At 42.7% G+C, this 23,804-nt stretch overlaps 1 protein-coding gene across 1 annotated transcript in view; it reads right to left on the bottom strand.

Moving 5' to 3' along the window:
* The window catches only part of LOC111142436 (ectopic P-granules autophagy protein 5 homolog), a 104,122-nt gene that overhangs the window by 18,584 nt on the left and 61,734 nt on the right, over window positions 1–23,804 (bottom strand). The window contains exons 28-36 of the mRNA XM_022495565.1: window positions 17,293–17,435; window positions 14,946–15,102; window positions 11,956–12,150; window positions 10,418–10,631; window positions 8,027–8,175; window positions 7,267–7,468; window positions 6,216–6,288; window positions 4,720–4,820; window positions 404–579 (exon numbers count right to left, since the gene is read on the bottom strand). Coding sequence (XP_022351273.1) covers window positions 404–579; window positions 4,720–4,820; window positions 6,216–6,288; window positions 7,267–7,468; window positions 8,027–8,175; window positions 10,418–10,631; window positions 11,956–12,150; window positions 14,946–15,102; window positions 17,293–17,435 — 1,410 coding nt within the window. The remainder of the gene's footprint in view (window positions 1–403; window positions 580–4,719; window positions 4,821–6,215; window positions 6,289–7,266; window positions 7,469–8,026; window positions 8,176–10,417; window positions 10,632–11,955; window positions 12,151–14,945; window positions 15,103–17,292; window positions 17,436–23,804) is intronic.

Here is a 23,804-nt window from a genome sequence, read left to right on the forward strand (position 1 = left end):
GGCTTGAGTACCAATTACGCTTTGCTTTAATAGAACATTTAACGACATGGAAGCCTGAAGATACCGTCCTAGAAAAAAATGCAAACCCACAGACACCAAGACTGAGCACAACAGTCATTAAACTATGTACTCATACAACAATGTTACAGAAGTCCAGGGGTGACAGCCATACGACAGTCAAAATCTTTCCCTGGCTTTATAATCAGTCCTACAAATGTCTTCCAGTCACCTCCTCCCGCAGTGAAATGATTTCCACAGAAGGCTGCTTCCCACAAGCACCCCGGACCACCCACGACGCGGACACGGCCCACTGTGCGCCCACGGCAGCCACGCCACGCTGACAGCCACAGCGAGCGGGCTGCTCCCGGGGAGCCAGGCTGCAATGCGGGGAGCGAGAGCTCACTTTGAAGAAGGCCTCCATGAGCATCTGGTCAGGGTGCAGGTCCCTCCACGGGAGTCTGCGGTAGGCACTGTGGAAGGCGTACAGAATGAACTCCGGCATTCTGGGCGCTGTGCACGCTTCGCAGTAATGCATCAGGTGTAACCGAAGGGCTCCGTCATCGCCCGGCAGCAGCTTATCTATAATACAAATGGGAAAAACAGCTGAAGACCTTTCAGGTTATCTTTAAAAACAAACACAAAACAAAAATGTGAACTAAAAATCTAAAACCCAAGGTTCTCAATAATGACCAAATTTCTAAGATTTTCATGTGCCAGGAAAAAAAACACTGAAGATAATTTAATAGCAAAGACCAGTACTGCAATTACTTACTTGGGGAACCGGAATGAGTAGCTGGTAGGTGGGGGACAGCAGAGGCGATCAGCTTTTCTTTAAAACTTCTAGCTATATGGCTTTTTAACTCCAATACACTTGTACAACCCCAACCACCCCAGGTGTCCCTCCAGGCTGTTGCCCTCAGCAAATACTCACTCCCCAGCATGGAGGCTTATTCATTCGGCCCCTTGGCGGATTCCAATATCGCTCAAAACGAAATGTTGCACGTGACTAAAATATGACCCACAGTGCAGTACAACTAGACGATTAACTGTCAGTCAGCTAAGTTATTCTACAGGGACACTCCTCTACGACGTGGATCATTTGGGATTACCGCCACAAGTATTAATTATCTCAGTTGCCCCCAAGAGTGAACGCCAACGTAATCTAAAACAAAACTTTTCAGCTGTTCTGGTTCTACACATGGGAATGAATGTAGTCAAAGAAGAGAGAGCCAGCCTCCCACAACAACAGAAACCTGATGGTGGTTTTTAGTAGTGGCTTTTGAGAAATGACCAAGGATCATCAACCCATAGTATCAATTCATTTACCATTTCCAACATCCCTGTGCCCTTGATTCACAGTCCTTACTTACTTTATTCTACAGCATGAAACAGCAACATGTTTTTAACCTTTTAAGACAAGGTAAAGGTAGCATTTATTTAAATATGACTAAAAGATGGTTTTGTTTAAATCCAAATATGGATATGTAGGTAGGTGTCTAAAAGGCAGATGTTTCTTAGGACAAGACTTAGCCGAGACACACGTAAGTTCTGTGAGATCAGATAAATTCATTTTTCTTTTCGGTTCTTCATTTTCTCATGAATAAAAGGAGAGAGCTGAATCAGAAGATCTCAGTAAAAGGCTACAATACTTCTTCCTGCTTTGCATAGTTCTGTTTCCTCACCTTGAACTCAGCTACCAATTCCTGATGTTATCCATGAACCCTCCTGTTCCCTCCTCCCACTCTCCCATGTGCTTTCTCTCTCTCTCAAAAAAACACTAGATGAGGTACATCTAGACAATGGACCATTGTTCAGTGCTAAAAGGAATGAGCTATCAAACCATAAAAAGACTTGGAGGAACTTAAATGCATATTACTAAGTGAAAGAAGCCAATATGAAAAAGCTACAAAATATATGATTCCAAGTATTTGGCATTCTAGAAAATCTGAAACTATGGAGACAAGAAAAAAAATCAGTGGTCACCTAGAATTCATGGGGAGAGAGGGGCGAGTAGGCAGAATAGAGAGGATCGTAGGGGGCATGAAACTACCCCATAGGATACCGTAATGGCGGATATGTGCATTACACAGCTGTCAAAGTCCACAGAACATACAACACCAAGAGAGAACAGTAACGTAGACTATGAGCTTTGGGTGACATGAGGTGTCCGTGTAGGCCCATCGGCTGCAGCAAGCACACTGCTCTGGTGGGGGATGCTGACAGGAGGGGGGGTGTTATGTGTGTTTGGTGGGGGGGCAGGTAATATGGGCACTCCATGTACTTTCTGCTCAATTCTGCTGTAAACCTAAATCTGTTCTATACACGCACATTAGTTGTTTTTCAGGACCAAATGCCACATTGTTAGGTCGGTGATTACGTGCCACACAGACATGGGGCAGCCACAGAGGCACACTAGTCAGGAGGTGCCCAGCAGGCTGGGGGTCCTTCAGAACGCACTGCAGCGCCTGTGGGGAGCCCACAGCTGGGCACAGAGCTGGCCACCTCTGCCTAGCGTGGGAATGGTCGGTGTGGCATCTCTGCCCAGCACTCGAGGCTGCTGTTTGCCCCTTGGACGGAGCCGCACCTGCTGCCCTTCCTTCCCACTAGCCTCTCACAGGAGTCACACCTGGATGGGGGTCGGAGGGCGCTCCGTGCCCACTCCCACTCCTCTCCCTCTGATCTGCACAGCCACTGCCCCAAACAGGTGTCTGGCACTGCAGTTCCATCACGGTGTCTACCCCACAAGGACTCAAACCGCAGAGCTGTGCTATGAAGATTCAGAGGCAGGAGAGAAACACATGCACATAAACACACGTGCAGAAGAACATAAAGGACCTGAGGCTTCATGTGGTAGTGGAATCAGGATGAGCAAGGGCAGCGAGGGGAGGGCCAAGGACATTCACGAAACAGTGCGTCAAGCAGGATGGCTGGAGTGGAAGGCTTCCATGAAGAAACCATCACAGAATGCTGAAGTACACTGGGCCAGACATACCAGAATGCTGGCCTGAAACATGACACTTAAAAGTTTGGAAATAGGAATATATAGGATATAAACACTATTTCACAATTAATCTAGTCAACAGCCAGGAACAGAAAGTGGACACAGAAAAAACAGGGCAGTTGCAAGAATCTTGGAGGAGGGTGTGGACAAATGTCTTTATGAAGCTCCCAATACAAAACATGTAGATATTCTAGGTAAAATAAAACACCTCTGAGATCACACAGCTGGGTACGCTCGGTGGAAGAAAACAGGGCCAGAAGCAGGGACCAGAAGCAAAGAGAGACTAGGAAACCCGGTTATAAACAGACATTGAAGCCTCGGCTTCCCATGGACTGTGCTTCCATGGGTTTTCAACAGCACGAAGAGTCGCCCAGGGACACTGCCCTCTGTGAAAGAGCAGATCAGGGAAAGAAAGGGACCTCCTCTGCCTTCACCCCTTAACTCAGAGTCGAGGAGGGGGACAAGTTGACTACCATCACTGGGGCTGACTACAAGGGAGTCTGGGGTCTGACAACATGACCGTGAAAAACCACAAAGGAAGGGCCACAAATGCAGATCCCCTCTGCAGGACACACCCTCAGCCCCGTCTCGACAGAATGCCCACAGAGAGAATCTCTCTAAATGTGGGCTCACAGTACAAAACTTTAAATCCATGAGGAAACAAGTCTCCCAGTATGAGTCTGAAGGAACACCTAACTACAGCATAAGCCATCCCCAGCAGGAGCTTGAGATCATTATTACTGCACACAGATCATAAAGGAAAGTATGTTTAAAGATTTCAAAGAAATAAAAATTAGAATTGTAAACAAAAGTTATATAAGATGCTATGAAAAAGGAGCAGGAGGGGTGCCTGGGTGGCTCAGTGGGTTAAAGCCTCTGTCTTTGGCTCAGGTCATGATCTCAGGGTCCTGGGATGGAGCCCCGCATTGGGCTCTCTGCTCAGCGGGGAGCCTGCTTCTCTCTCTCTGCCTGCCTCTCTGCCTACTTGTGATCTCTGTCCGTCAAATAAATAAAATTAAATTTAAAAAGGAGCAGGATAGGTTTGAAAACAAACAAACAAACATGACTTCTAGAGCTCAAAATAAAAAATTCAGTTGTTTGTTTTTGGTTTTGGATTTTTTTTTTTAAGATTTTATTTATCCATTCGACAGAGGGAGAGAGAGATCACAAGTAGGCAAAGAGGCAGGCAGAGAGAGGGGGAAGCAGGCTCCCCGCTGAGCAGAGAGCCCGATGCGGGACTCAATCCCAGGACCCTGAGATCATGACCTGAGATCATAAGATCATGACCTGAGCCGAAGGCAGAGCCTTAACCCACTGAGCCACCCAGGCGCCCCTGTATTTGTTTTAAAAGCAGATTAGACACTGCTGGAGGGATTGAATAAACTGCAGAAGAGTCCTCAAAAATTCACCCAAAATGAAGCACAGAAAGAAAAAACGAAAAAGAAGTTAGAGTTACAGAAGGCAGAATGAGGTTCAGCATGAGGGACAGAGGGTCTGCGAAGAGAATGGCTGCCTGCAGTGCAAGGCTGATGCAGCTCAGAGCCACCTTACAAACAGTAAGAGGTTACAAATGTCACACTGACCTTCTCTGGTCAAAGATGACTGTCTCCCAACTAAAACAAAATTAAACAAAGTAGGAAAAGTAGAGGCAAAAGAGAAACCAAATGATTTAGGGGAAAAGTGATACTAACCAGAGACACAACATAACATCTTCCTACCTTTAAAACTCTCGTGCAAGGAGTTGATACAGTCAGTGAACAAGCGCACGACGCTCAAGGCCACCACAGCGTCACTCTCCAGCCAGGGATAATGTCGTTGGCTGCTTTCAATAAAAGAAGCACAAGCTTAGAAAGGAAAGCACCATGATTAAATCACTCTAGATCCCAGGGTCTAGGAACTGCCTCAGTCCTACAGAACACTGTATATTATGGAGCCCCAAGACACATTCAGACCACTTGAACCTCTGTGAATTGTAGCTCATAATATCAACCACACAATTTTATTTACTTTCCTTCTAAACCTTTATTCCAAAGCAATTAAGTTCCAGAAGGGTATTGTCTACATAGATTAACACCCTTCTATATCCAATTTACACACTTGTGTATCTCGGTTACATTTCAAATGCCTCAGACATGTGCCGCTAAGTGGCTTCAACAATTCTGTCTACCTAAAACATGGAAAAAAGAAAAAAAAAATCCATGTAACAGAAAGATGGCCACAAATGGAGAGGAGATAACCAAAGAAAAAAACTCTTAATATGATCATTTTAGTTTCTGAATTGGGTCCAGAAACCTCAATACCAAAAGAAATCCTATTAATTCTTCCTGAAAATAAACAGCACATTCTGCCTTACTGCCAGCAGTCTGAGAGTCAGTGTGGAATCCTAAAGCTTGTAGATTAAGGATAGTCCGCCAGCAAAAGCAAAGATCCAGAAACTTTTCTATTTTCCTCAACGAGCTCTTGGAGCAGCATGGGTTAATACAAAGATCTTGACAGAGACGTCAGATGCCCTGAGCTCTGTTCCCGGTTCTGGCCCTCACCACTGGTGGAACTAAGAACAAGCCACTCATGTTTTTCGAGTCTCAGCAACAGATTGAAATTTGTGAGAACACCTTAAATACTGTGATATCTAGCACTGCTGTAATTTTAACAAACTCCTGACAAGTTCACCTAGCTTTCTTTGCATGCTTTTAGGGGAAAAAAGACGCAGGAGGTAACTCCCTGCATGCAAACAGTTCTCCACCTCTGTTTTAAATGCTCATAACATCATGTTTTCATTTAATCGCTGAGCTCATGTGAAAGGGGTTCATTCCTCCCAATAATTCAAAAGCCAATTTAATCCCAAAAAATAAATAACTGAGATACTGGGTAAAATCCAGTTAGTCTCATATTATACATAGTGTATTATCAAAATCTAACTCAGGAGAGTAACATCTGTTTTTCTGAATTAAGTACCAAAATTTATTCAACATCTTTTTGTAGAAAACTGGAAATGAGTATCTATTTTGCTTCCAAGATAACAGATCTGATCAACCAGACTAACAATTCCAGAAGCAGAAAATGTCTTAAGTTTCCTTTTAAGGAAGCATTTTCTAAATTTAATATGGCCCTACATAAAAAACGAAATCCATGAATGCATCCCTTTTGCCAAATACCATCAGAACTTTAACTCTGTAAATTTCAAAGGAATATGAATATCCGAAAAATGATTTACCTTTCATTGTCCTCTAAAACCAAGATCCACGGCTTAAAAAGCTGGATGATAACTGAATGTAGGGACTGCAGCACTAAAAAGAAGGCAAAATTTTTAGAGACAAGAAACAAGCTCATCCTTCATCAATATCATTAATAATGCTAAAAAACACCTACTTATCTGTATACTCACAAACCTATATTGATAAACAACACAGTGCATGTAACTAAGTAAGCTTGTGTTTTCACTTGCTGCAATGGAATTTCTTGAAGATTTTTTTTTTTTTTTTAAGATTTTATTTATTTATTTGACAGAGAGATCACAAGCAGGCAGAGAGGCAGGCAGAGAGAGAGGAGGAAGCAGGCTCCCCGAGAGAGCAGAGAGCCCGATGCGGGGCTCGATCCCAGGACTCTGAGATCATGACCTGAGCCGAAGGCAGCGGCTTAACCCACTGAGCCACCCAGGCGCCCAGATTTTTTTTTTTTTTTAAGATTATTTATTTATTTATTTACTTGACAGACAGAGAGAGAGACAGCTAGAGAGGGAACAAAAGCAGGGGAAGCAGGAGAGGGAGAAGCAGGCTCCCCGCTGAGCAGGGTGCCCGCTGCGGAACTCGATCCCAGGACCCCGGAATCATGACCTGAGCCGACGGCAGATGCCTAACTGACTGAGCCACCCAGGCGCCCCTCGAAGAATTTTTATTACAACACAGTGTCATGGATAATTTTACACCGTACGTTTTTTAAAAAGATAAATGTTTAAATATTCAGAACCCTTTTCCAAATGAGAACAACAATAGGAAGAAAGAGCCAGAAACTGAAACCTATCTCCATGTGCCATGCCCTATGAAGGAGGGGCAGAGACAAGATGAAGCAAGCACGCAGTGTGCGAGTGAACACAGGTATGACACTTAGATGCGTTCACACCTATGCTATATATTTCCTATTTCTTCTTCATGACACTCAAATATCTAGTTTTATTGCTAAGATTTAAATCTCTTTATGTGTCTCATCAAGTCTCTTATAATGGAAGGTCAGAGCACCTCGCTCCGTGGGGCATAAAGACATATTACCTGTTTTGCTGCTGGCAGATGGGTCCTGAGCCAGGCAGGCCATTTCGCAGTCAAGAAGCCGTTTTACAAGATAGCCCAACAGCGTCTTCATATCAGCCATGTAAGGACTCCATTTTGAGAACAAACCAAAGCTTTTAAAGTCCAATGTGGATAACCGAAGCTTATAAAAAAAATTTGAAAGCCATTGTATAGTCTCCGTTATCTGGAAGAGAATGACAGGTCAAAGAGTCCTTACTGAAGGTCTACTTTCAGCAGAGTACTAGACTGTGATGGAGGGCTCAGACTTTGTACCAGAGCTGCAAAAGTGTTTGCATAGGAAAAGTAAATCAGCAGATTTCAAACTCTTTCTAGAGCAGAGGAACCATTCTTCCCAATACACTGTCATGCGGACCCAAACCACATAATGTGGATGAAACCGAGGCTCTGTGGGATGCTGCATGAAAACCTGACCGAAGGAGCCAGGGGCATGGGGCTAAGTATCGGGTGGGTAAGCTGGGGAGGGCAGGTACACCCAGAGGGTGGGTCTGGGCTGCTCTTGAACGGATAAGCAAGACAGACCCTGAGGGGTGAGAGAAAGGCAAGGGGTGCATGGGAGGAAGCAAGCGGCTGACAAAAACACAGGGCTCTTAAAGATAATGCACGGAACTGCAGCTTTTTAGATAAAAATTGCGAATGTGTTCCAACTGTTTAAAACACAGAGAGCAAAGGAAACAGAAAAGGAATGCAGAGATATAAACTTCAGACACCAAAAGCTACACACCTGCTTGTCGGACAAGAGAACATCCGGAGAGCTTTGAAGCACCGAGCTCTCTGCAGAGGCTGCCCCCTGCTGGCAGTTTGGGGCACAGCAGCCCAGGGCTCTCAGAGTGGCTTTCCAACACTCGGGGCTCAGCAGCTGCTCCGCAGAGCCTTATTGGGGCAGGGACAGAAGACAGGAGGTTAGCATCTTTCACAAACTAATTTTTTCAACTTGAATCAAATAACATGTGTACTTTCCAAAGGAATGAAAATTAAATAAAAATCCAAAACAAATTCACAAAGACCTAGGGTGAAGAGACTGCAGTCAAGAGCACTATGAAAAGGACTGTCCACCTGGACACTTGACCTTCCTGGTTCCTAGTAACCGCGCTGGGAGTGAGCACAGCCAGTCATCTGGGCTGGAATCCAGGGGGATGAGTGGGAATCCCACCTACCAGCCCCTGACTGGGGGCCAGTCAAGGTACCTTTCCTGGCTGAAGCTGTGAGAAAAACAGCAGTAACATGACAAGGGAGACTGGACTGCAGAATTCGAGTTCAGAGTCTAGGCTCTCTTCTCATGCCTGCCCCTGCAACTCCACTCGCATGAGGGGCAAAACCTAAAGCAACACAGAGCCAGTGTGCTAAGCAGACACTACTGCCAGCCCTCTGCTCCTGGTCAATCACACATCCCAGAGGCCTCCACTAATACCTCCTCCGGCCCTTTCCACCCAGAGCTCGCATGATCACACAGGGTAACAGGATAACAGAGATCTGAGGGGAGACTGGGCGAGGCAGCTGCAATCTGCCGAGTGGGAGATGTCTAAGAACAGCGAAGAGTCTGTGCTGAAGGGCTACTGCGGTCCGGCTCTCAGAGGACACAGCCCTGGAATCACGTTACAGGTAGGGGAGTCGCGCACGCCTAGAACACGGAAGGGAAGCCGGGAAAACAAGGGGCTTGTCCATGAAGAATGAAGTGAAGAGACAAGCAAAGGGACAGAGCCCCGAGAACACCAACATGGCGGCCAGGGAGGGAAGGGAAACCAGGAGGCTAGAGTCATGGGATCGGCCAGTGATGGTACTGTTATTCTTAAGCCTTTAACTGAATTACTTTCCTGGTAAGTATAAATTTGCTGTTAAACGCAAGTCAGTGGCTGCCTATACGCACTGCTTACAATCTCTTAAAAAGGCTTCAGGGAAAAAACCCACGATATACACTTGATCAAGTTCTGAAAATTTAAGAGCAAAATTAGTTATGTCAGCATGCATCAAAATTGTACAAATACATCTCCCTACTACCACTCTCCACCCACCCTGCAACTTGCCTCCACAAAAACAATGAAAGCTTGAAGTGCTCTGAAAACGAAAGCACACATGTCAGTATTCTTCAGGTAGTTCAATATATAAAATCATTAACTTACTCACTAAATGGTTTCTACTGAGTAACACAAAAACATGGCATAAAGCAAAACTTAGTTTTCCATTATATCTATAAACTGTACCAAGTTCACATAAAAAAAAGTAAATGCTATGGCATTCTTCAAATTTCAATAAAATTCCTGCCTAGTGAAATTCCCAAAACAAAAAAGCTAACAACCTTTCACTCCTCTTCTTTTTTTTTTTTTTTTTTTTTAAAGATTTTATTGATTTATTCAACAGAGAGAGAGATCACAAGTAGGCAGAGAAGCAGGCAGAGAGAGAGGGGGAAGCAGGCTCCCTGCTGTGCAGAGAGCCCGATGTGGGGCTCGATCCCAGGACCCTAAGATCGTGACCTGAGCTGAAGGCAGAGGCCCAACCCACTGAGCCACCCAGGCGCCCCCTTTCACTCCTCTTCTAATCTCCAGTACTCCAGTGGAAAACTGCAGGGCAGGAGGGAAAAATAAATAGCGGGATATAGAAAATTGAACACTGCTCTTTCCCTTGGTGAATATAAATACAGGCTACTATTACATACAGATAAAGTACACTTGCAAAAAAAAAAGGAGTCAAAAAATTAAGGGGGAGGAAAAAATAAACTTGATCCACTATTTGGATTTACAGAGAAACCAGCTGGCACAGCAAACATATTGCAAAGGAGCAATTTCCTTCTCTTACCAAATCTGTAGCTGGCAGAGTAAGCAGGCCCACTCCTACCCCAGCCCAGCTCAGGACAGCTGCAAAGTCAAGGGAAAGAGGTGGGTGCATGACTGTGGACTGAACCAGGGACCATTTGAACATTTAGAACAATAACTGACCTATTCTACAGACAGCAGCACCCTTTCGGGCACTGTTCGTCAAGCACTTTAGGTAAAAATGAGTGATTCTAAATTTCCACATACCTGTCTTATTTTTACATTTTTGGATGACAACTGTAGAATGGTAAATGTCATATTAAATATTCACTGCAATCTAATCAGTACAATTAAAAGACACTTACTTTGCATCAGCAGCCTGAGAATGTCACTGTACTGGTCAGGGAACTGGTAGAGAAGAAGGTAAGTCCAGTGCTTACAGAAAAGATTAAATGGCATCAAAATATCTTCATCTGGTTCAAGGCCCCAGGCAGTAAGTGCCAAATGAATGGACTCCAGAAGCCTGGTACGATCAGACAGAGGAGGTTTAGTGGCGTTTAACCATTGCTTAAGATCGAACTAAAAAGAAAAAGAAACAAGAAGCAGTTTTACTGACACCGGAAAATTAACCAAAGTAGAGAAAACTATGTGTAAATTTAGTTTAAAAGTCAAACATCACCTAACATTTAGCTTTGTATAAAGACTGAAACTAGGGGCGCCTGGGTGGCTCAGTGGGTTAAGCCTCTGCCTTCGGCTCAGGTCATGATCTCAGGGTTCTGGGATCGAGCCCCATATTGGGCTCTCCGCTCAGCGGGGAGACTGCTTCCCCCTCTCTCTCTGCCTACTTGTGATCTCTGTCTGTCAAATAAATAAATAAAATCGCTTTAAAAAAAAAAAAAGACTGAAACTAAAAGACAGAGACAGATCTCTTGTCTGTCAAATAAATAAATAAAATCGCTTAAAAAAAAAAAAAGACTGAAACTAAAAGGTATATACAAGTACTTAAAGGAGTCTACGCAGGCCAATAATTACAGGTGTCAGTAAGCTGCCACCTCCACGTCACCCTCTGGGATTTCAGGGGCAGAGTATTCTCAGCTCCACATGCTTTTTTGCAATGTAAGAATGTTTGGTTAAGTCTTCCCTGCAAGGCAAGAATCAGAACTCTGTAGTCCTGCCCCATCGGTCACAGGGGCAGAAACACAAGCAGCCACTTTATGGGTCTGTCTCCATCTGATACGGTCACATTTCTGAGTCTGCGGCAGTAACCTATCTCAGTTAATAAAAGTTCAGGGTGTTATCGATCACCTCCCAGAATTTCCAACTACAAAATAACGTCTTCTCCCCATTACCGACTGAGAGCAGTCTCTGGGCCCTAAAAAACGCCTAGGTTTTATGATTTATAGATGTCAGAGAAATACAATTGAAGGCACAATCACTAAGGCTCTGAAATTCTCAAGGTGGTTAAGTAAATTCATCGCCTGGGCCTGGGTTAATATTTTACTTGGAATGAGGACAAAGGCAATTTGCTTCTATCTGGCTTATTCCAAATATGAGAGACTTTGATATATGACATCTCATTTATCAAACACATTTCCAGCATAAATTCAGGATATATTCAAAAGAAGGATGCACTAAATTACTATTATGAATATTTCAAGGCTGTACTGTTTCTAAAGAGGGCTTGGGAGTGAAGTCCTTTTTCCACCATGTGGAGTGAGACTGCCCTACACAACACAGCCACTGTCCCCACAAGATGGGGATGAGGCTGCTTGAAGATGATACAAAATGTGGAAAGGGTCTACCAGGAAAAGGAACTCCAGGGAGGCCCTTCATTTCTATGGAGTGGGAAATAACACTAGAGCCTACATTTCCACGGTAGCATCAGAACGGAATCACAACTCACCTTGGTCAGCAGCATGAAAATGATATCACTGTTGTCCTCACTTAGAAACTTCACCACTTTCTCATAGAGCTGAATGAACTCTGTGGACGCAGCGTTGGGAGTGAAGAAAGGAGACAGCAGAGAGCACAGCCTTCTGTTCTTCAGAATGGTCTCCAGTACTTTCCTGCATTCTGACCTAGTGCCGCTGATAAACACCTTGAAAGAATTAGAAAGGGAAAATGTCATCAGAATCTGCACTGCTGCCCCCCTCCAAATTTTTATTTAAGCAACCAAGCTTTAAGGGCTAATATAGAAGGCAAACAGAACTTTTTCTAAAAGAAAATGTGAAACAATCAAAAAAATCTAAAATCAACACAGATAACCTAACACTTCCAGTGATGCTGATATTAAAAATTCTAGATTATCCGTGAACTTGATTTGGACAAGCCACAGAGAATTTTTAAAAGATTAAAATATTAGGATAATATTAGGATAATTTGAATCCAGAAATTTGCAAGGTACCTACCATGATTACTAAGCATCCCAAGTGACTCTGCATTTTGTCAAGAAAATAAAACCTCTATGTTATAGGTTTTATTGAGATGTGCTTTTAATACTTTTAAAAAGCTAACTTTAATAATTAATATATAATCAAGATAACTTCACCTTGTTTTAACTTGGTTCTACTATTTGAAGTAATGGATATAAGTTTTTAAATAATTTCAGGGTCAAGTATATTCCATGGAGCACTGGGTGTGGTACATAAACAATGAATCTTGGAACATGAAAATAAAAATAAAATTAAGATGTTAAAAAAAAGGCTTTGATAAGCTGGATCATAGGCAGAAATAATAAAAAGCAAGACTGAGAGATCTGAATATATAAAAATTTTAACCTCCATAAGGCAAAAAGGATGATAAAATTAAAGGAAAATGACAACGTAGAAAACCCAATTCAGAACACATTGCAGATACTAGGGTGATAGAGGAGCTCTTTCAAAGCAATCAAAAACAGAAATTCTACAACAGAAAACATGCAAAGGACAATAACCAGCAAATCACAAGAAAAAATTAAATGGCCAATACACATATGGAAAATCATACAAGTGAACAAGTGCTTAAAGAAATGTAACTTAAAATAATAACAAAGTTCACTTCCCCTATTAGATTAGAAAGACTTAAAAAGAATAGTCCTTCCTCACACTGGTTACGGTTTGGAGACACTAAATTCAAACCCTGCTACAACAGTGGCGACAGGTAAAAACTTCCCAGGAGGGCACTGTCACAATCTGCATCAAACACTAGTCCCTTTGACATAGCGACCATACTTCTAGGAAATCATCCTGGAAAAAACAGTCCCAACAGTTCACAGAGATATGTAAGAATATTTATCTCAGGCGGGGTGCCTGGGTGGCTCAGTGGGTTAAAGCCTCTGCCATTGGCTCAGGTCATGATCCCAGTGTTCTGGGATCGAGCCCCACATCCAACGGGCTCTCTGCTCAGCAAGGAGCCTGCTTCCCTTCCTCTCTCTCTGACTGCCTCTCTGCCTGCTTGTGATTTCTGTCTGACAAATAAATAAATAAAATATTAAAAAAAAAAAAGAATATTTATCTCAGGCTCACTGCAGCAAAACAGACTACTTGAATAGCCAGCCAGAGGGCTCGGGCTCAACACATCACAACGTATGGGTACTAGGGAACACCATGTATTAAACACCATGAGATCAGTCTGTATTTATTAACATACAATAGTATCTAAAAGTTGTGCTTGAATGAAAAACAGGTTACAAAACAGCACTTGCCCATTTCTGGGTATATATGTCTATCCCCATCTATTTAGTTATATGCAGGAATGCAGTACCATTTCTACACAGGCACACCACATACACTAACATGCAAACATACACAAGACAAACTATAATAGAATGTTAGCTAGGTAACCAGTATCTTCAGGAGGTTAGAATTCTGAGAAATTTTTCTTCTTTATACTTTTTATACTGTCTGCATATCTCATGATAAGCACACATCAATTTTAAAGTCAGGAAGAAAACTTTAAAAAATCTATCTTAATATCTGCTCTGCACCACCTCCTTATAAGTATCCAATAACTAAGTACTCATTCCATTGCAACTTGGTGAGAGTACCTGGTTGCTGTTTACACATTTTCCATCAAGTGGCTTTCCTTTCCTCAAGGACATATTTCATAAATATGCATGGATACATTGCTCTCGCATTTTTAAATATCCATATATTTAACAGTAAGTCAAATAAGTAAACAAATAAACAGGGACCGAGAACAGCAACCGGGAGGCAGCAGCAGGGAGGCGGAGCAACATAGACTGCTGTGGCAGAAGACCTGGGATCCAGGCTCAGCCCCAGCACTGACCCGCAGTATTCTTTTTTTTTTTTTTTTAAGATTTTATTTATTCATTTGACAGGGAGAGATCACAAGTAGGCAGAGAGGCAGGCAGAGAGAGAGGGGGAAGCAGGCTCCCTGCTGAGCAGAGAGCCCGATGCGGGGCTCGATCCCAGGACCCTGAGATCATGACCCGAGCCGAAGGCAGAGGCTTAACCCACTGAGCCACCCAGGTGCCCCTGACCCACTGTATTCTTTACGCAAGTCATTTCATCTACTGGAGACCAGTTTTCTCATCTCTAAAATGAGAACGGCATCGATCACATAGTCACTGTGAGGACGGACTAGAGAACGTTTTATAAACAATAAAGAGATTCATCATGTTACGGTTAACAACTCCAAAAGTGTATGAAAGTGTGATGTCTCCCCAGAGACTTTCCAATATGAATAACTTTGTATCTCTTGTTTGAGAAGCAAAATTCTATACCAACAATTTTAATCACATCTTGAGAGAAGTTAACAGTTCAAAGGGCTTCTGACTTATGAAAGAGTCCGACTCTGTGAGGTAAGCCTGAAGTCAACCCTGATCGTACCCGATGAGGCCACTACAGGAACACAATGTATGTGAATATGGCTAAAAACACACAGAGACCTTACCTGGCCCAAGATCTCAATGCACGATGTAAAGAACTGCCTTGTGGGAGGATGACGCTGAGTTTCATCACTGACATAATCCACAACCGTAAAGAAGAGGCTAATGCCAACCTTCTGCGCCCCGGGGGTAGGCTGCAACTTGTAGGCATTCACTAAGGCCCTGCGGGAAAATGTAGGTGAAACACTGGTCTACAGGAGGACAATCCAAACTCACAAGTGTTTCTCTGGTACTCTACGTTTCTCGGGCAATATATATATATTTTTTTAAGATTTTATTTATTTGACAGACAGAGATCACAAGCAGGCAGAGGCGCAGGCAGAGAGAGGAAGGGAAGCAGGCTCCCCGCCAAGCAGAGAGCCCGATGCGGGGCTTTATCCCAGGACCCTGAGATCATGACCTGAGCCAAAGGCAGAGGCTTAACCCACTGAGCCACCCAGGCGCCCCTCGGGCAATATTCTTAAGAGTCCTTCAGAGCTCCATACAAATGTCACTTTAAAAATATTCCATGAGGGGGACACCTGGGTGGTTCAGTCAGTTAAGTGTCTGCCTTCAGCTCAGGTCATGATCTCAGGGTCCTGGGGATCGAGTCCCATCGGGTTCCTTGCTAAGCAGGGAGCCTGCTTCTCCCTCTGCCTGCTATTCCCCCTGCTTGTGCTCTTTCTCTGATAAATAAAGAAATAAAATCTTAAAAAATATATATATTCCATAGGGTGGGGGTGCCTGGGTAGCTCAGTCACTTAAGCATCTGCCTTCGGCTCAGATCATGATCTGGGTGTCCTGGAATGGACCGTGCTCAGCGAGGAACCTGCTTCTCCTTCTGCCCCTCCCCCCACTCATGAGCACACACTCTCTCTCTCTCTCTCTCTAATAAATAAATAAAATCTTTAAAATATTCCATGGAGTAAGTATCTTCCAACTTGGCCCAACACTTACTTTTTTTTAATTTTTTATTTTTTATTAACATATAATGTATTATTAGCCCCAGGGGTACAGGTCTGTGACTCACCAGGTTTACACACTTCACAGCACTCACCATACCATATACCCTCCCCAACATCCATAACCCAATCAACACTTATTTTTAATACACAGAAATGATTTTATGTCCTCCTGGAGGATTGGGGATCAGCTGTTTTTTTTTTTTAAAGATTTTATTTATTTATTTGACAGAGAAAGAGAGCACAAGCAAGGGGAACAGCAGAGGGAGAGGGAGAAGCAGACTCTCCGCCGGGCAGGGAGCCCCATGTGGGACTCGATCTCAGGACCCCGGAACCATGACCTAAACCAAAGGCAGAGGCTTAACCATCTGAGCCACCCAGGTGCCCCAGGGATCAGCTGTATTAACATTCTTACCCTTATCAAAATTATCCTTTCATATTTTATATGTAATTCATATAAATTATTCTTTCACTTTGTATATTCCTTACATAATAGATTAATACATTATTCTTTCACTTTGTATATTCCTTACATAATACATATTTTTAAAAACAAGAATCCTGATTTCTCTAAATTTTAAAATCCGAAACACTGAAAAAGATTTCTGTACAGAGTTAAGACCCTAGAATAAGGATACCTCTTCTAAGTCTCATACTCTTTTGAGTTCCTTTGCTAGTAAAAGAAACTCCTTGTTAGCGTCATCTCCTTCTTCCCAGGTCCCCCAATCCAACCTACAAAAGGGACTCAATGCTCTCCTCTGTACCACCACCCCAGTCTCCTGGGGGATTAGTTGCTGGTTCTAGAATGTGGAGTTACCTTAAAGTCAAAGGCAGAGTCAACCCCTCTCCCAAGTCATGCCCTGGTGGCTTTAAGAAGAGGACATTGAGTGTAAGCCAGAAGCTCCAAAAGAAAAACCACAATAGCTAAATGCAAGAGAACAACTACACCTGAGAGCCCCATTTCCCCTCAGCAATTCCACTTCAAACTCTGATCAGTGATCGGAGTTGACAACGATGACTTTCTGGGTAAATGTAACTTTAATCTAAAACTTAACTCCATGTCTGAATTTCAATATGCTGTCATTTCATAATTCAGGGGTCAGTAAACTTATTCCATGGAGGACCAGAGAGTAAATATTTTTATGTTTTATGGGCCATAAATTGTCACAACTATTCAATTCTGCCATCACAGCATAAAGCCATACACATGAAGTAAATAAATGGGTATGGTTGTGTTCCAATAAAACTTTATTTATAAATCGAGGTGGCAGGCCAGATTTGGTCCAACAGCCATTGTTTGCTGATCCCTGTACTAATTTAATTAGTGGGTGCCTGGGGGTGTGGTAGTGGGTAGGATTACTATCAGTAATAACAAAACAGAATTTTAAATAATAATCCCTTCAAAACTTACGTAATCAAGTTTTCTGCATGGACTGCAGCTTCCACAACATGAAGTGACGGTGGTTTAGCAGCTTCGGCTTGCAACTGCTTCACTTCCTTTCGCAAAACATGAAGCTGCTGGCTTATTGCTTCATTCTTATGCATACCTTCAAACTAAGAAAAATTTAAATGGTCAACAGACTTTTTGATTCCTATTATGTTTCTAGAAAAAATACTACAAATATACTGAGTATTTGATGAAGAATTTTACAACTAATAACTCAAAATTCTCAGATGAATGGGACAGGGGTGGGGAAAAAAAAAAAACATGTCAAAAAACTATTTAAGGGGTGCCTGGGTGGCTCAGTGGGTTAAAAGCCTCTGCCTTCAGTTCGGGTCATGATGCCAGTGTCCTGGGATTGAGCCCCCACATCGGGCTCTCTTTCCCCCTCTCTCTCTACCTGCCTCTCTGCCTACTTGTGATCTCTGCTGCCAAATAAATAAATAAAATCTTAAAAAAAAAAAAAGAAAGAAAACTATTTAAGAACCTCAGTTTTTCATGAAGAATCAAACCTGAGTCAGTTTATCACTGACTTTTATAGGATATGTTCTCTGTCACTTGTGTTTGGACTCCCCAGGTCTCATCAAAAACAGACTTGTGGGGGCACCTGGGTGGCTCAGTGGGTTAAGCCACTGCCTTCGGCTCGGGTCATGATCTCGGGGTCCTGGGATCGAGTCCCGCATCGGGCTCTCTGCTCAGCAGGGAGCCTGCTTCCCTCTCTCTCTCTGCCTGCCTCTCTGTCTACTTGTGATCTCTCTCTGTCAAATGAATAAATAAAATCTTTAAAAAAAAAAAAAAAAAAAACAGACTTGTGTCTTCTACCGCTGAGGTTTCCCTTGAAGCACATGACACCCCTCCTCTGTCGAGCACCTTCCCCAGAGCCTTGACTCCTCTCCATTCTCCCCACCCAACATCGCACACAGTTCAACTCAAAACACTAAGGCTGCACATCTCATGTGCAGACCATGACACAGATGCTGTTGATAAAAACACTTGCCATTTTGAAAGGAAGAAAGGACATGCAATTATATTTATTTATTTTTTAAGATTTTATGCATTTGACAGAGAGAGAGAGAGACAGCAAAAGCAGGCAGAGCGAGAGGGAGAAGTAGGCTCTCCGCTGAGCAGAGAGCCTGACCTAGGGCTTGATCCCAGAGTCCAGGGATCATGACCTGAGCCGAAGGCAGCTGCTTAACTGACTGAGCCACCCAGGCATCGCAGGATATACAATTATAAAACAAACAACAAAATAAGATAAAATACAGAAAGTGCACACATCAGCTGGATGCCTACGAAAGGGTAGTTGACTGATTCAGTGGTCCTTGAAAGCTCATCTCTAATAAAATTTTTACTCGTTCTCAGTAAAGATGTGACAAAGGAGAATTTACTGAGCTTAAAAAAAAAACAAAAAACAAAAAAACCCCTACCCAAATCTATTTCAATTTAAAACATCAGTCTTTATTTAAGATTACATCTTTCCTATTTGAGGGGATTGCTAATATCCCTTTACTCTAATTAACTGATGGCGACCTATGCGATAACTGCTTTGTTCGTACATTCTAATGTCCTTTACTGGATATGAATAGATGCACCACACACCCTACACCCAGCTGCAACACAAAGATAGAACTAAGGTGGCAACTGTGGAGGACAGGAGGACAAAGAGACAGCAAAGAGAAGCCCAGCCTGGGAAGGGGGTCAGAGATGGATAGCACACAGCAGTCTGTCCAGGGAGCGGGGGGTCCTGTCCTAAGGGAGTCCTTTGAAGCAGGCTAGGGAATCTGGACTTATCCTGCAGGGACAGCAGAGAATGCTGAAGAGATGAGAACATTCAGAAGGCAGGAATGTTACACCCTGCATTCTCCTCACATGGGCTTCCCCAGTAGTGAGCAACACGGCTGGCTGGCCCAGAGAGAAGGCAGCCAAATAGTGTGGAAAGGAAAGAATCTAAGGGGAGGAAGGAAGACAGTGAGGATGAAGGAAGTGGAAAGACAATGGATAAGAGAGAAGGACAGAGGTTCCCAGACTGGGAAATGCAGACATGAGACCAAGTAACTAGAGCTTCAGAACTGCCACCCCAGGCTATGGAAACTACTAGTGCCCGAGAGAAAGGAAAAGCAACATTCTCACCAAAAACACCTCAAAATGATCATTATTTCCCAGTCTACTTGTTTTTGTTCATTGTTCCCAACTCTACGGAGAGTTTTCTTTGCTCACTAGGATGGAAGAGGGGCTGAGGGCCTGGCAGCTCACAATCACTGGAAGTTGCGGACAACACAACAAAGCCACGTGCTGGGAGCCCCTCCGCCTGAGTCACTGTGAGGAGACAAAGCGATGTAAAAGCTGGACAAAGCAAGCAAGTTGGTACAATACTGTGAAGGCTTCACTGGGTCTTTTCCATCTTTCATTTCTAGAATTGACCAAATTTTTCACATGATAATAAATCAATCCTGGGTCTGGCAAACATGCCCCACAATGCCACAGTACAACAAAAGGAGCCTATTATAATATTATAAATCACCCCATTTCCTCAGGGAATATCAGGCTACTATTGGGTGAGACAACTGCAAAAGCAGCACGTCTCACTTCCCATAAAATATATTTGGCTTTTGTATATCCCAAACAAGCTATACATAGTTCAAACATTTGCAGATGGCTGGAAATTTCCAGGGCTTTCCTCTCACAGAAAAATTCTATGAAGCAATAAAATATTTTTATGATATAATTTGAAACCTTTATAAATGAGCCATTTAAAATATACTTATGCATTTTAATCTAAAATTTATATTTAAAATAAAAAGTCATTCCCCTGAAGTTGATTTTTAAAATGGATCCAATCCATGAATTCTTTAATCACTGAAAGAGAAGGTGATCCTATCACACCAACTCAGAGAGAGAAAATGGTACACCTGTTAATTTAAATGAGATTTGATGATGATCAGCTTACTCAAAATGATACAGCTAGTCCTAAAATTGGAGCAGAAACAGCTAAAAGCAAATGGTTTCATCTTCCAATACTGAGTGGGAAAGCATGGGTCTTGAATGAATTTATTTATTTATTTATTTATTTATTTATTTATTTTTGGGGGGGTCTTGAATTTAAATAGATGTGGGCTTAAATTTCAATTAAGCCACTTACTAGCTGTGTGACTTCAGCAAATCTTTGGGACTCTCTGAACCTGTTTCCTCACCCCCATTTTGTGAAGATTAAGTGAGGTAATGTAAGCAGTCATCAGCATGTTACCTGGAACATGAGAGTGCCCCAGCAAGTGATATGAGAGGATCTCGGCAAGTGGTAAGAAGTACTCTGAACAAAGCCAGGAGATAATGTAGTGTACTGAAGTATGACCATCCTTATCACTTTCCGAGATTGAACAGCCAGGAGAATTTGTATTAGAGTAAAAAGTGAAACAATGTGGTGGTTAAGTTGAGATTTTTTTTATGGAAAGCATTAAGTTGGCCAACTGAGCAATAAACTGGCCTAAGGTAAACACAATCAAAGAGTGACTGCTAATTTCTAGTACGAACAAGTTCCAACTACCAGCCAAATAATATCTACAAAATTCTCGAGGGTAGTTAAAATCAGGGAGCTCACTTGTGAAGTGTATAAATCTGTAGTTGTTTGTTCCTTCAAACACCGCAGTTCTACGGCATGTCTGTGTGAGCCACTGACAACAGAAACAGAAGTAAGACAAGGTCCTGGCCCTCACAGAGCTCAGAATCTAGTCACAATGACAGAGGTAATCATAATGCAAACAACTTATACCTCAACGTAATGAAAGATCTGCTGGTAGTTTTCACGGACAAATACAGGGCCACAAAAGGGCACCTATTATGTGCCAGGAGCCATGCTAGGTGGTACAGGAACACAGATGACTAAGGACAGGAACTCTACTCCTGAGGAGTTCACAGACTGGGAGGAAAGACAACAGGTGACGACAGCATTTATGCAAGAGCTGCTATGAGAGGACAGAATACCTCAATCTGACTAGAGGGGCTAGGCCTCAAGGAGAGGCTAGGCCTCAAGAGGTACTGACTAAACCAAGAATGGAAGGATGAGGGGAAGGAGCTCACAAACGGGTGTGGGACAATAAGTAACAGCACATGCCTTAGAGAGAAGGTAGGAACATGCATGTCATGTTTAGAGAATGGAAAAAGCCCGAGTGGCTAGAAAATGTTTAGGGATCAGGGAAGTGTAAATGATGCCACTAGAAACTGATCAAGAACAGATTACTTGGTGGGGGGGGGGGTCCTAAAAGTCCTATTCCTCTTAGATATTGGAGAGCCAATGTTGGATGGTAGTCTGCAAATGTGATAAGATTGTGTTTAAAAGGATGAACAGTGGCAGAATGGAAAACAGACTGGACAGGGTGAGAGGCTATAGACAGGAAGCCTTACGTAATGATTCAGGGGAGAAGCAATGTGAGGCTACCTGGGGACAACAGGAACAAAGATAAAGAAACAAATGTAAAATCATTTCAGAAGCAGAACCAGTAGGACTTGGAAAGTAGCTAGATGGGAAGTATGAGGGTGGGGTGATGATACTGAAGCCTAGGTCCCCATTTCCTGTTACAGGAAAAACAGGGTTTGGAGGGTAAAAGTGGGATTAGTTTGGGACCTGTTGAGTTGAAGGTATCTATGGACATTCACAGAATGTTACATAGGCAAGTGGAAATCTATGTCTGGAACTTAGAGAATTCTGACTAGAAAAGCAGAATGGGAGTCATCAATATTTGGCTTAACCCTTTGGGGGTCATGGATTACTGAGGATCTACTGAAGTTATGAACTCTCCAGAAAAAAAAAAATTTCCATATACTTTCAGGGGCTTCACTGACCCCAGAGACCATTCACACACCCAACCTAGATTAGGAACTCCAATACAAACAGGAGGCAAAAGCAGCTAATGTCACAATGACAAAGGGGATCGGGGAAGCGCCACGCACAACCAGCAAACTAAGGATTAAGCTGATAAAGAGGAAATGCCGGAGAGAAACTGCAAAGTGGCTATTGATTTGGAGTGACCAGAAGACATTTCATGACGTTCAGCATAGCCAGATCCCAGAATAATGTTCAACAGGATCAAAACTACTGGATATAGCCATGAATACAGAGGAGGTAGAGATACAGAGGTGCCACAATTCTACGTATAACAATAACAACCTACCTTCTGTACAGCATGTGCTCTCCCAGGGGCAGTTCTGTGATGAGTCTGAAGCAGTCAGAACTCACCTTCCCTACCCCAACATCCATAACCAAAGTCATGCATTTGTGCAAGAGACAGCTTTAGACTCAAGCACAATCTCTGACCAAAACTCAGAGTAAATCTGACTTGCAGTGATTCAGTAATGCCCTAACTTCATGACAGCTAGAGTTTCGACTTTCTTCTATCTTGCTCATAGCTATCAATGAGTAGCCAAACAAATTTATTATCCTCAATTCCGGGAAGTATCAACCAACCTAGGCTATCCTAGAAATATAGAAATTGCCATATAATTTTCTAAAGAAATCTTACTTGAATAAGATTACAAAAGCTGCTCACTATCCTCACATTTTTTTAAGATTTTTAAGTTTATTTTTAATTTTAAGTTTATTTTTTAATTTTTTAAGATTTTTAAGATTATTTATTTGACAGAGAGAGACACAGCGAGACAGGGAACACAAGCAGGGGGAGTCGGAGAGGGAGAAGCAGGCTTTCCACAGAGCAGGGAGCCGGGTGTGGGGCTTGATCCCAGGACCCCGGGATCGTGACCTCAGCAAAGGCAGACACTTAACGACTGAGCCACCCAGGCAGATCTGCATTACCAGCAAAATAATGGCTGAAGCAGATACTGTACTGTGTCAATACTGATACCTCTAGGAGCCATCCATGAGGGTTCCCAAGTTTCTAGGTCTTCCCAAATGGAAGCAGAAGGCAATGCACTGGGCAAACTAGTAAGGCCAGCAGAAAATCAGAGCGTGCTTTAAGAAAACTTGGGTATCTCTAATGAGATTATGACCAGAAAACACACCTATTTTTTCAAATTCTTTAGACTTCTATAAAATCTCCTTTTCTCCCCTCCCTGTCCCTTTTTTTCCCTTCCTTTCTTCACACAATCTTAGCAATTTTTCTTTTGAAAAAAAAAAAAAAAAAAAAAAAAAAAAAAGCAGAAGTATTTTTAGTTGTCTATAAAATAAAATCTAAGCCATATTCATTTTAACTCTTCTCATAAAGCATCTACTTTCCAACTTCCCTCTAATCAAGATCACTCTGAAGGAATTTTAGCAAAGGTACACCTTTCTATTTCAGAATCAACAAAGCGAAAGTTTGTAAAGAAATTTCAATTCAAGGACTCAGATAAATCAAGACTATTTCTGAAAAGGAAAAGCGCCAAGTCGCTGGCAGGCTGGGAGTTAGAGCTCCCCAGCTGGCCTGGTGGTATTTTCCACCACAAGACCCTGAGAGTTAACAGGTCAGGCAAAGGGATCTGTTCTTTGGCCGGAG

This window comes from Enhydra lutris, unplaced genomic scaffold (assembly GCF_002288905.1).
Source record: "Enhydra lutris kenyoni isolate GAN:26980312 unplaced genomic scaffold, ASM228890v2 scaffoldscaffold8, whole genome shotgun sequence".
NCBI lineage: Eukaryota > Metazoa > Chordata > Mammalia > Carnivora > Mustelidae > Enhydra > Enhydra lutris.